This window comes from Echinops telfairi, unplaced genomic scaffold, assembly GCF_000313985.2.
Source record: "Echinops telfairi isolate 266 unplaced genomic scaffold, ASM31398v2 ScPeMD7_7416;HRSCAF=8454, whole genome shotgun sequence".
NCBI lineage: Eukaryota > Metazoa > Chordata > Mammalia > Afrosoricida > Tenrecidae > Echinops > Echinops telfairi.
Genome location: NW_022111316.1, coordinates 1528241 through 1542146, shown reverse-complemented (window position 1 = coordinate 1542146; position 13906 = coordinate 1528241). Strand labels below are relative to the sequence as shown.

The 13906-nt window shown below is 37.4% G+C and overlaps 1 protein-coding gene across 1 annotated transcript in view; it reads left to right on the top strand.

Annotated features, from left to right (window-relative positions):
- The first annotated feature begins 1465 nt into the window (after window positions 1-1465).
- The window catches only part of MS4A13 (membrane spanning 4-domains A13), a 93720-nt gene continuing 81279 nt past the window's right edge, over window positions 1466-13906 (top strand). Inside the window, exons 1-3 of the mRNA XM_013007806.2 lie at window positions 1466-1594; window positions 5558-5614; window positions 9672-9791. Coding sequence (XP_012863260.1) covers window positions 1466-1594; window positions 5558-5614; window positions 9672-9791 — 306 coding nt within the window. The remainder of the gene's footprint in view (window positions 1595-5557; window positions 5615-9671; window positions 9792-13906) is intronic.

Here is a 13906-nt window from a genome sequence, read left to right as displayed (position 1 = left end):
GAAGAAGCACACCAGCCTGTGTTATCATGAGGTGTCGTTGGGATCAGGTATCAGACATCAAGGTACAAAAAATCATATCATTGTGAATAAGGGGTGTGTGTGTAGTGGAACCCCAAAGCCCATCTGTAGGCAACTGGACATCCCTTTACAGAAGGAGAGGAAATGAGCCAGTCAGGATGCAGTATAGCAACAATGAAACGTACAACTTTCTTTAATAGTTCTTTAATGCTCCCTGCCCCACTATCATGATCCCAGTTCTACCTTACAAATCCGGCTAGACCAGAGGATGTACACTTGTACAGATGGGAACTGGAAACACAGGGAATCCCGTACAGATAAACCGCTCAGGACCAATAATGAGAATAGCAATACCAGGCGTGTAAGAGGAAGGTGAGGTAGAAAGGAGGAATCACTTACAAGGATCTACATATAACCCCCTCCTAGGGGGATGGACAACACAAAAGTGGGTGAAGGAAGACATCGGGCAGTGTAAGACATGACAAAGGAATAATAATTTATAAATTATCAAGGGTTCGAGCGAGGGGAGAAGGGAAGGAGGGGAAAAATAAGAAGCTGATACCAAGGGCTCAAATAGAAAGAAAATGCTTTGAGAATGATGATGGCAACAATGTACAAATGTGCTTGGCACAATGGATGTATACATGGATTGTGATGAGTTGTATGAGCCCCCGATAAAATGATTTTAAAAAGAAAAAAAATTCTTCTCTAAAGCATATGTTTAAAATCAGTCAATTATACTTATGCATTTCATAGATAGTATACAAAGAACTGGAACTTTTAAGTTAAACTATTCAATAGTTTCCACTAAAGTTTTTATGAAAAGGAAAATAACATCCCCTCTCAAATTTTTAGTCATTAAAAATAAAATTTCATATATAAATTCTAAAGCAAATTTCCTAGAACATATCTACTGATACTATAATCTTCTTATAGACTGAAGCTGAGTAATAATTATCCCCAACCCTAGTCCATCCCTTATTCAATGTGAAGACTTTATACAAGCAAGTCCACCTTGGAAATCCATTGCTTCTCTTATTGGACTGTGCCCCCACCCTCAAAGTATTTCATGTTTAAGATTACAAAAGTACAATAAAGTGTACGGTGTATGACTTCCAACTAAATTAGCAGCCATATTTTCTCTCGAGAAACCTGAGTATTCTTTTATCATGTCAGTACTTGATGGGCAGAGAAGATAGCCAGCAGTAACATCAGCATTATTACGTGATAATTAATCATTGCTACTACCAGTGAACAGTCTGTTGCTGGCCTTGCTGGTTAGGACCACCTTTCTGGGCTAACAAATCTAGGGAATAAAAAGGTTCATTGCATTATTTTACTTTAATTTTTTACAACTGTTTCTTATGATTAACACTCATTGAAATCCTGTTATAAGCCACATGGTTTAAGTTATAATGACATTCTCTTCTCACAGGTTATCCAGATAATGATCGGCATCTTTCATGCTTTAATGTGGTATTTTGTATTTTTTTTGTATTCGGCACAAGTTCATGGAGTCTTTGGAACATATGAGCCTATAACTTACAAAACAGGAAGTACTTTATGGGGAGTTATTGTGAGTAGAATATAATTTATATTAAATCAATCATTCAAAAATTGATAAGCCATATAGTTGAAGGTTGGAGATAGATTCTAATCAAAGTTTTAGGACAATTACATACTAAATCTCATGTTAATAATTTAGTCAGAAATCAGATTCCTTTTAAACAAAAACCAGTGAGTATTAAGTCCAACAGCTATGGTTACAAAAGTGAATACATCATGACAACAATAGGTTGGATTATTCCTAGATATGTGAAAGAGAATTTTAATTGTGATAGCTATTAATATATTTAATTCTCAAATTAAGGTTCATTACTTTAACGTCTTGACTCAGTCCACATGTAAACGCCTTAAAACTTGTCATTATCTGAATTCTTCTGTGATTTCTAAGCAGCTGTAAAATCAAAATAAACTTAAACTCACCGCATTGAGTGAGCCTACAGGACAGGGTAGAAGTGTCCCTGTTGCCAAGTGTGTAATCCTTTGTATAAATAGAAAGCCTCATCTTTCTCCAGAGAGCGGCTGCTGGTTATTTGTTTGTTGTTTGTTTTAAACAGCTTTATTTAACTTAACTTAGGCAACTACATATATATACATTGAAATCACCAAAAATTAAGTGGTATTGAAGAGAGAGGAATGAGAATTGAAACTATCTAAAAATTGAGAATCAACAAAGGGTTCAATATTCAGTAGATCATTTCCTTCATGAGTGATAATAGATGATAGAATAATATGATGTATGATTCTCAAAAGTAGGAAAAGAGATTTATTGGCAGTATCAAGAAGGAAGGAGATCACCTAACCATTTATTCAGCCCAAGACAAGGTGGGCAACATGTTTGAAGGCCATACAGGAAACAGTAGCCTCTGGCAGGTACCCTGCTTTGAAACACGGACTCACAAGTGTCAATATATTCACTTGGAAAATAATAGAAGAAAAATAGTGAATGTTCAGATCAAAATCAAGATAAATGATCTATGTTCCTCAGTGCTTAATCTTCTATGCCATTAAACCACTATGTTTAGTGCCTAGAATAAATTATCTCAAATTTTAATATCAATTATAAAACTTCTCATTAAGTCATAATTTTGAAAAAAAAATCTATACAACAGGTGCCTTGGATATTTAGAGAGTACCATCATTTACAATTCACAAGATCATCCCATGCTTTATTCTGAGCTAGTTTTTAACCTCACAATGTTCTTTAGAAATCTCAGCTTTTGTTACATGCTACTGAGTGTGCATGTTTTAGATAAACTTATGGAATTTTTAAGTTTCAGATTTGACCTTCCTACAAAAGCTGAAGTGTCCAAATTCACCAAAGCATGTTTTATCCACCACTTGTCTGTCACTTGTTAAGCTTGTGTGCTGCTGTGATGCTGGAAGCTATGTCACTGGCATTTCAAATGCCAGCAGGGTCACCCAAAAGGAACAGGTTTCTCTGGAGCTTCCGACTAATAAGAGATAACAAAGAAGGGATTGGCTCCCCACTTCTGAAGAAGAAGCCTCTGAAAACCTCATGCATGACTTTAAAGTATCTTCAAATACTGAATGCCTAAACAAAGGAACAGAACACTCACTGTTGAAGCTACTGCCCATCCATGGGCCCCGCAGGTCCAAAGGCACTGGAAATGTGATTAAAGAGATGATTTCTTGGAGGGGAGTTAATGAGGTGAGTCGGGTAATGCTTGTGAGAGTAGTGGAGCCTTCAGAATCTTCATTTGCTAATGGGATATGGCTCATGGTAAAGAGAAACAGCTGCCAAAATCTTCTAATGATTGGAACTTGGAATGTGCCAAAGCTAGGAAAATTGGAAGTGGTCAGAAATGAAACAGGACGCATGAAGATCAATATCTTGGGCATTTTTGAGCTGATATGGACCAGTATTAGCCATTTTGAATTAGAAAATCCTATGACTTACTATGGTGGCAATAGCACATTAATAGGAATGGCTTGGCATTCATTGTCAAAAAAGACAATGCAAAATCCATCATGAAGTACAATGTTATCTGTGATCAGATTATATCTATCTTCTTCAAGGAAATTTAATCAATACAACTATTTTTCAACTTTATGCACCAACCACGAAGCTAGTGATGAAGAAGTTGAAGGATTATACCAACAACTTCAGTCCCAAATTGATCAAACATGCACTCAAGATTCATGGATGGTTATTGATGATTAGAATGAAAAAGTTGGAAACAAAGAGGAAGAAACAGTAGTAGGAATATATGGACTTGGTGATTGAAATGAAGCTGGAGATCATGCGATAGAATTTTGAAAAACAACAACGTGTTCACAGCAAGTACCTTTTTTTCAACAACGCACAAGGAGGCTACTATACATGGACTTCCCCAGATAGAATGCACAAAAGTAAGACTGACTCTATCTATGGGAAGCCACAATGTAGAAGCTCAATATCAGAAGCTAAAACCAGACCACTATCCAGCTGTGGAACAGACCATCGATTGCTCATAGGAAAATTCAGGATAAAGATGCAGGAAATTAAAACAAATCCACAAGAGTAAAATATGACCTTCAGTGTATCCCACCTGAATTTCAAGAACATCTCAAGAACAAATTTGACTCATTGAACACTGACAGAAGACTCGATGAGCTGTGGGAAAACATCAAGACCATCATTCATGAAGAAAACAAGAAGTCATTAAAAATACAGTAAAAGGAAATATCAAAGTGAATATCAGAAGATACTGAAACTTCCTCTTAGTGGTAGAGCAGCTAAAGCGATGGAAGAAAGGATGAAGTCAATGAACTGAATAGAAAATTTCCTAGGGCAGCTCGAGAAGACAAAGGCAGATATTATAAAGAAATGTACAGGACCTAGAATGAGAACACCAAAAGGGAAGAACATGGTCAGCATATCTGAAATTAAAAGAACTCAAGAAAACAATTTCATTCCAATTTTGAAAGATTCCACGGGCAAAATACGGAACGATGCAGGAAGCATCAAGAAAAGATGGAAAGAAAACACCGAGTCACTCTACCAAAAAGGTTTGGCCAACATTCCACCATTTCAGAAGGTAGCACATGAGCAAGAACCAATGGTGCTGAAGAAAGAAGTTTAAACAGCACTAAAAGAACGTTAGCCAAACTCAAAGCTGCAGGAATTGGTGAAGTACCAATTAAAATGTTTCAGCAAACTGATGAAACACCTGAAGCACTCATTCATCTATGCCAGGAAATTGAGAAGACAGTTGTATGCTTGACTGGAAGAGATCCATATTTGTACCCATTCCAATTGTGAGGATAGTACAAGACTGGGCAGTGTTCCATTCTGTTGTGCATAGCATCGCTTGGGTTGGAAATGACTAGATCACACCTAACAACAGCAACATATGGTGTGTAACATGAATGTTATTTTTCGATATATTTCTTTGTTAAAGCAACTAAAACTATACTTAAAACAAAAGGAATGTGTTAGGAGTTTACATTCTACATTCCACATAGCACAGCTTAGCAGTTGTGGGAAAGAGAATAGTCTGGTATGAAGAACTAGAACGTCTTTCTTAAGAAACAAAAGCAAAGACATGAGTAGTAATTTTTCCCTGGAAATGGATACAGTCTCACTTAAATATATTTTGGACATTTATAATTGGTAATAGACTGATGAAAAGCCACTTTAGCTATCTCTGGTTACATAACCAGTAATTACAATCAGTGGAATCATTTCATTATTTCTAAGAATATCTTAGAAATAATAATCAAAAAAGTTTAGAAAGCATGCATACATGTCCACAAATTTGGTCCCTGTTTCAGAACTGTTTAGGCCACTTTTGGCATATCCTACAATCTAAATTTTGCCTACTGCCTTAAACTGAAAATGAGGATTTTAACATTTTTGCTATTTTTAGTATTGCTAAAATTTCTTTTTTACTTATGAGAGGGAGTTTCTAAAAATGAATATAAGTTTACAGGCATTATCAATAAATATTTATAAGTGTGTTTTTATATCCAGTTTATCATTTCAGGAATCCTCATAATAAAATCAGCAAAGCAGCCAGATTACTCTCTGGTAAGTTGAAATGTTTGAGAGCATCTCTAGAAATCCCTTATTAAAAAGTTAGAAATTCCTTATTAAAAAGCTAGAAATCCCTTATTAAACAACTACTCCTGGGTGATCTAAAACGGCAGACTAGGCAGATAAACTATTCAGATATTCTCCAACAAAGACCTGAGAAACCAAGTGGAATAGGCACAGATGAAAATACTAGAACCCCTAGCTTCAAAAGAAAGGATAAAGAAGTAGATACAGTATCATTTAGGGTAAGAGACCAAATGAATGAGGCAAACAAGAAGGCATATGGAGTGATGAACTGGACTGACACAACACAGCCATTTTGAAATAGGGCGAACAACATTCCAACTGAGGCAGATAGCAGACAATTGACTCCATCCCCCCAAGACTGCACCCATTGGATTCCTCTGAATTTAAAAAGAATTCTGAAAAGGAAATCAGGGACAGAAAAGAATAGCCACTCAAAAGATGAAAAGCCTAGGAATAAGTCTAACCAGAGAAACATTAGACTGTATAAAGAATACTACAAAACAGTACTATAGGAAACCTACATAAATGAAAGACTGTACCAGGTTCATGGGTAGGAAGACTTAAAAGAGTAAAAATGTTAATACTACCCAGAAAATCTTTAGATATAAAGCAATAGCATTCCAGATTCCAGCATCATTATTTAAAGAGATGGGGAGATTTATTACTACTTTATATGGAAAGAAAAGAGACTATGGACAAGCAAAGTGCTGCTAAAGAAGAACAAAGCAAGAAGCCTCACTGCTCAATCTCAAAACCTGCTATACAGTGAAAGTAGTCATAACAGCCTATTGGTGATACACTGACAGATACATAACCAAAGGAACAGATTGTGAACCCAGAAGTAAACCCATCTCCCTACAGAAAATTGATCTTTTACAAAAGACTAAGTTACATTAAATGGGAAAAAGTCTCTTTAACAAGTGAAACTGGCAATATTGGGTTTCCATTTGCAGAAGGGTGAAACAGTACCTGTGTCTCATTCGATTTACAAAAACGAACTCAAGGTGGCTCAAAGGCATAAGTGGGAAATCTAGAAGGCTAACAATAATGAATGGAAAATATAGGCACAAATTTAGGGGTTCATACACCATGCACAAATATACTATCAAATAACAAAGCACACAGCAGAAGACAAATAACTGGTACCTCCTAAACATTCACCACTTTGTGCATCAAAAGGCTACCAGAAGAGTGAAAAGAGAATCCGTGCCTTTTCAGACAAGGGGCTAATCTCATTTTTTTTATGGAAAGCTTTGATACCTCAAGAAAATGATAACCCAGCTAAAAAACGAGTAAAGGATATGAACAGACAATTCATCCAAGAACATACTCAGCCAACAAACGTGAAGAAATTCTCAAAATCATTAAACATTAGTCAAAATTGTGAGGATGGCACAGGACAGTGTTTCATTTTATTGTGCATCAGGTCACTATGGGTTTATGGCACCTAACAACAACAACAATCAAAGCAACAAAGCGATAGCACATCCCCCCAATTGCAAAATTTAGAAAACAGAAAACAAAACATGCTGGTGAGGGTGTGGACAGACTAGAAACCCCATACACTGCTGTGGGACTAAAACAGTACAACCACTGTGGAAAGTGATAGGGCACTTCCTCAAAAAGTTGTGAATATACATCAGCAGACCCAAACAAACAAACAAAAACATATTGTTGAGAATGAGGGGAGTTGGAGCAGAGACCTAAAACCCATCTGTAGACAATGGGACATCCCCTCACAGAAGAGTCACAATGAAAGGATGAGTCAACCAGGGCGCAATATAGCACTGATGATATATACACACACACACAAACACACACACACATATACATATATAATAATATATGTGTATATATATCATTATATATATCATGACATAATAGTCCTCTTGTTCTGTGAGGCTTCCTCATCCCCCACTATCACAACCCCAGTCCTGCCTTTCACTGCGGGATAGACGGGAGCATGTACACAGGTACAGATAAGAGATAAGCACTCAGGGCACATGGAGTAGCAATACCAGGAGGGGAAGGGGAAGGTGGAGAGAGGAGGGGACTAAGGGGAACCGATCACAATGATCCACATATAACCACACCCACTCCACCCCACCTAGGGGGATGAACAACAAACCATGCAGGAAGGGAGACAGAGGTCAGTTTAAGACATGAGAATAATAATAATTTATAATTTATCAAGAGGTCACAAGGGTGGGACGTGGTAGGGAAGGAAAAAAGAGGAGCTGATACCAAGGGGTCAAATAGAAAGTAATGTTTAGAAAATAATTGATGGCAATGTATGTACAAATATTCTTCATACAATTGATGTATGGATTGTTTTAAGAGCTGTAAGAGCCCCCAATAAAGTGATCTTATAATTAAACAATCAAAAGTTGGGAATTTAAATACCCAGCAATCCTTCTACTCAGTCATTGTCACACTCATTCAATAAAGCAAGTATAACCCTGAACCTAAAACCAGGCCAGACAGTACTGAAAAAAATTATGCACCAACTTATCCCTCATAAGCATTGATGCAAAATTTTTCAACAAAATTGTAACTAGTAGAAGTCAGCAACATATCAACAAAAAAAAATGCACATGACCAATTGGAAATTATTCCAGGCATACAAGGATTCTGTGGGGGGAATATTGAATAATTCAGGAAGCATCAAAAGAAGATGGTAGGAACATACAGAGCTTCTGTACGGAAATAATTGGTTGACATTCAACCAGTTCAAGAGGTAGCATACGATCAAGAACCAATGATACTGAAGGAAGAGATTGAGGTTGCACTGAAGGCCTTAGTAAAAGGGCTCCAGGAATTGATGGAAATTCATTTGAAACGTTGATGGGATCAGGTACCAAAGATCCAGAACAAAAATCATATCAATGTGAATGAGGGGGAGTGCAGAGTGGAGATCCAAAGCCCATCTGTAGACAATTGGGCATACCTTACAGAAGGGTCACAAGGATGAGATGAGCAAGTTAGGGTGAAGTATAGCACCAAAAAAATACAACTTTCCTAGTTCTTTAATGCTTCCTCCCCACCACCACCCCACCTCCACTATCATGACCCCAATTCTACCTTACAAATCTGGCTAGATCAGAGCATGTACACTGGTACAGATAAGAGCTCAAAACACACGAGTCCAGGACAGATAAGTCCCTCAGGACCAACAATAAGAATAGTGATACCAGGAGGATAAGATGAAGGTGGGGGGAAAAGGGGGAACCAATCACAAAGACTGATATATAAAGCCTTCCCAGGGGGATGAACAACAGAAAAGTGGGTGCAGGGAGACAGCAGTCAGTGTAAGGCACGAAAAAATAATAATTTGTAAATTGTCAAGGGTTCATGATGGAAGGAGGGGGGAGGAAGGGAAATGAGCTGACAGCAAGGGCTCAAGTAAAAAGAAAATGTTTTGAAAATGATGATGGCAACATATGTACAAATGTGCTTGACACAATGGATATATGTATAAATTGTTATGAGAGCTGTAAAGGCCCCCAATAAAATGATTTTTTAAATTCAGTTTGGAAGAATTCAGAATCACAGGAAGACTCATAAAAAATAAAAATAAAAACATGTCCAAGAAAATTAATGGATTTTCCTAGATAATGGAAATCCAGGATTAAAACTCATAGAATCCCATTAGGCTTTATTTCTACAAATGATTAGGGTGTTTTGTTTGTTTGATGGTTTGCTTGTTTTTAACAGTGAAGCCTTTTGTTCAAATAATACCTTATATGTTTTCCCCCAGTTGCCCCCATATTGCTATAAAATGTAATATTTTTATCCCAAATGGAAAAGTAATGTGTAGTAGTCTGCTGGCATTTTAATTTTTCCTCCAGAATAAATTGGCTTCATGTAAACCAGAAAAATCATTTTTTGGCGAACATACCAATACTTATAAAACTGTAGAAACTAGATCAAAGTTTTAACTTGTTAACTATTTTTTTCATCAATGTGAACTGCTTAACCACATGGCTTCTGAATGTAATAAGCTAATCTTGTCTCTTCTCTTTAGGTTTTATGGTCTTTGGTCCTGAACATTGTCTCCTTTATTGTTTCAATAGTTGCAGTAATTTTAACAATAATTGAATTGTCTAAGTTTCGATCTGTGTCATATAGAAATTATGGACAAGCAGTAAGTGATCAATCCTGTAAAAACATCTGTATTTCTAAATGATTCTTTTCATTGATTTTAAAGCCCTAGGACATAAAACGGTGCTTTTATTGTTCCTCTGAAAACTTATAGACTAATAGTAAACTCTTGATTGAACATCTTAATTCAAAAACAATGCTAAGGTGATATTTTTGTACTTAAAAATAAAATGTTGAAAATCTTGACATGCTCAATTAAAAGGAAACACAGTAAAAAAAACATGGGAGCCCTCTGTGACATGTATGTATCAAGGATAAAATGAAACTAATGAAAATTGATGTGTATGCTCCACCAGTGATTCTCTTAATGAAAGAAATACAACCCTGGACTATAAAGCCATCTCTAAATCAGCAAAATAATTCTACCTTTGACACAGTTGAACCTAGTAATTTCTACCACCACTTGTTTGTTTGTTTATCATACAATCATGATTTGTGTAATGCTGTCATACAGGAAGCTATGTCACTGATATTTAAAATGCAAGGAGGGTTACCCAATGTGAACAAGATTCAGTGGGGATTCCAGACTAAGAACAGACTACAAAGAAGGAATTGGTTGTACACTTGGAAGGAAGTAGCCAATGAAAACATAATGCATAGAATCAAACTATTATCAGATACTGAAGGCCTAAGAATGGAAGCAGAACGTTGTCAGATGGGCCTCTTGCATCACAAGGCACTTGAAACATGACTGAGGAGGATCTGCCTTTCAAAGTAGAGTCAACCATGGTAATGTGAATGGTGTAAAGCCAGAGGCAACGAAGGCTTTGGGATCTTCATGTGTTGATTGGGCACAATGCAAGATTAGAAACATCTCCAAGCATCACTTAATAATCACAACTTGAAATGTCTTAAGTATGAATATAAGAAAGTTGGAAGTAGTCAAGGATGAAATAGAACTCGAATATCTATATTCTAGGCATCCTTGTTAGGTGTCATCCAGTCTGTTCTGAACTATAGCGACCGTGTGCACAATAGAACAAAACAGTGCCTGCACCTGCAGCATTCTCACAATTGTTCCTTTGTTGGAGCCTATTGTCAGTCTATCTCCTTGAGGACCTTCCTCGTGTTCTCTGCCCCTCTACTTTACCAAACATGATGTCCTTCTCCAGGGACTTGTCTCACCTGAAAACATGCCCAAAGTACGTAAGACAAAATGTTGTCATCCTTGCTTCGAGGTGCATTCTGGCCATACTGCTTCCAGGACAGATTTGTTTATCCTTTTAGCAGTCCATGGTACTTTCAATATTTTCGTCTGGCACCACAATTCAAATGCATTGATTCTTCTACGGTCTTTCTTATTCAATGCCCAACATTCACATGCATATGATGCAATGGAGAATATCATGGTTTGGGTCAGGTGCACCTTCATCCTCAAAGTAGCATCCTTGTTCTTCAATACCCTAAGTAGGTCTTGTGCAGCAGGTTTACCTAATTCAATATGTCTTTTTATCTCTTGACTGCTTCTTCCAGGAACATTGATTGTGGATCCAAGCAAGACAAAATTCTGGACTTCAATGTTTTCTCAATTTATCATGGTGTTACTTGTTGGTCCAGGTGTTAGGATTTTGGTCTTCTTTACATTGAGTTGCAATCCATACTGAGGGCTGCAATCCTTGATCTTCATCAGCAAGTGCTTTAAGTGATTACTTTCAGCAAGCGTGTGTCATCTGCATATTGCAGGTTCATAAATTCCTCTAAGGCAGATGCCACATTCTTCTCCATATAATCTTCTCAGATAATTTGTTCAGCATACAGATGAACAAGTATGGTTATAGAGCATACAACCCTGACACACACCTTTCTTGATTTTAAACCATGCAGCTCACCCTTGTTCTGCCTTTGATCCATGTACAAGTTCTAAATGAGAACAAAAGCATTTGGGAATTCCTGTTCTTCTCAATACTATTCATAATTTGTTATGATCCACACAACCAGTATGGGTGGGAACCAATCCATGGCACCTAACAACAACAACACTCATTTCTATTATTATAGCGATTTGGGGACGCAATCTATTTTTATGTCTCACATGAGTTTTTTTCAATGCCCCATAAAGAATCTCAAGGCTATGGAGTCAATCTGACTCGCAGTGACTCTATGGACCAGAAAACTGCCCCTTTGAGTTTCCAAGCCTGTAAATCTCTATGGAAGCAGACTGTCTCATTATTCTCCCATGTAGCTGTTGGTGGAAATGTCCTATACACCCAGGTCAAAATAGTGACTCTATATTGGGTTTCCAAGATTGTAAACACGTATGGCAGCAGACAGTCTCATCTTCCTCATGTAAAGCTGCTGGTGAGTTTGAACCACCAACCATGTGATCAGCAGCCCAATGCCTAATCCACAATGCCAGGGCTCCTTGGTTAACATTATAATATTCTCCAGTAAATGTGAGCATCTTTACTGTTGGCTTTTTTAATTTTACTTGAGTTTATTGATGAAGATCAAAGACTGCAGCCTTCAGCATTCCAACTCAATGTAAAGAAAACAAAAATCCTCACAAATGAATCAATCATCAAAATCTTGATAAACAAAGAAAAAATTGAAGTTGGTAAGGATTTCATTGTATGTGGAGAACCAGCCTCCTACTATTGGCTTCAAATTCATAGTATTAGTGCTTAAAGAAAACTTCAGCAATACTTTAAAAACTTCTATCTCAAATGAGGAAATATGAGAGTCAAACCTCTTTTCACTGTAGAACAAAAGAACAATTTCCATAATGGAAAAAACGGTTATTATTATAGATGAGTGATAAACTTTCGATCTCTCTCCAACATAACCCATTGTGTTAGGCCGGGTTCCCTAGAGAGCTTTACATCAAAGAGCAATTACATATTGAGGCAACATCCCAGCCCAGTCCTGATCATGTCCATAAGTCCAATATTAGCCGATCTGTCTGATTCTAGTCCATTAATTCCTCTTCAAACTCAAGCAGCACATGCAATAATGCCGAATGCAGGAAGATCACAGGCCGGTGGGGGCAAAGTCCTGTGGATCCAATGATGGTGGAAGCATCTCAGTGCTGGTGCGGATCTCCACATGGCTCCTCTAGCTCTCTGAATGTGGCTCCTCAACAGGAAGGTGAAACAGAGAGTGTGGCCCACCTTCACAGAGAAAGGGAGGAGTACCTGGAATCCTCATGAAGAGGCCATGCCCACCAGGAGGCATCATCAGGCTTTGACCTGATTGAGAGGCTAGATTCCAACCCCCTACACCTATTTATCAAGTTGACATGAAGTTATGTAACTACCACACCCCCTCCAAGCCAATAGTATATTATAAAGAGGATCATGGGTGGAAGGAATTTAAGCATAGAGAACAAAAGCCTAGGAGACAATGATAGAAAATTCAATTAACAACAGAATAGATTCTGTATGTAACTGATGGTGTAATAATTTAAATAAACATGCACCAGATTTTCTCTGTAAATTGTAAGAAACTTCTTCCGTTTCCCAGGAATTCTCCTTAGAAGCAAGCATGGTGAGACGTACTATGGCCTCACATACTTTAGACCTGTCATCAGGAGAGACTTGGAAAAGGACATCGTGCTTGGTAAAGTTAGAGGGCCAGTAAGACAAGAGGAAGACTAGATGAGATGGGTTGACCCAGGAGATGCGTCAGTAGACTCAAGTTATGAAGATGGTGGGGAATCAGGTACTGTTTGACTCTGTTCTGCAAAAGGTCACTATGAATCAAAGCCAAGTTAAGGACCCTTAACAGCAACACAAACCCCAATATTTATTAGATGTATATGACTCCTGGGCAAGTTTACTAGCTTCCCAGATCCTTCAATCCCCTTATCTGTAAAATAAGAAAAGGTTCATACATATTTAATTAATTGCTCTCCTGTCTCGCAAAGGCCTGGTTGTAGCTCCGATGACCAGCTTGATTTCTAAATGGATATGCTTTCATAGCCTCAGACACAACAGAAATAAAATGGAAAGTGTTTACCTCCTGTCAAATACTATATTTCTAGACTCCCTTGTTTTCAGTCTCCTAGGTGCAACACATTGAATGTTATCCTTTACTCCTTTCTTTCTCCTAAACTGTCTATTCTTCATTGAAATGTTTATATTTAGTGTTCTCAGTTGTGAC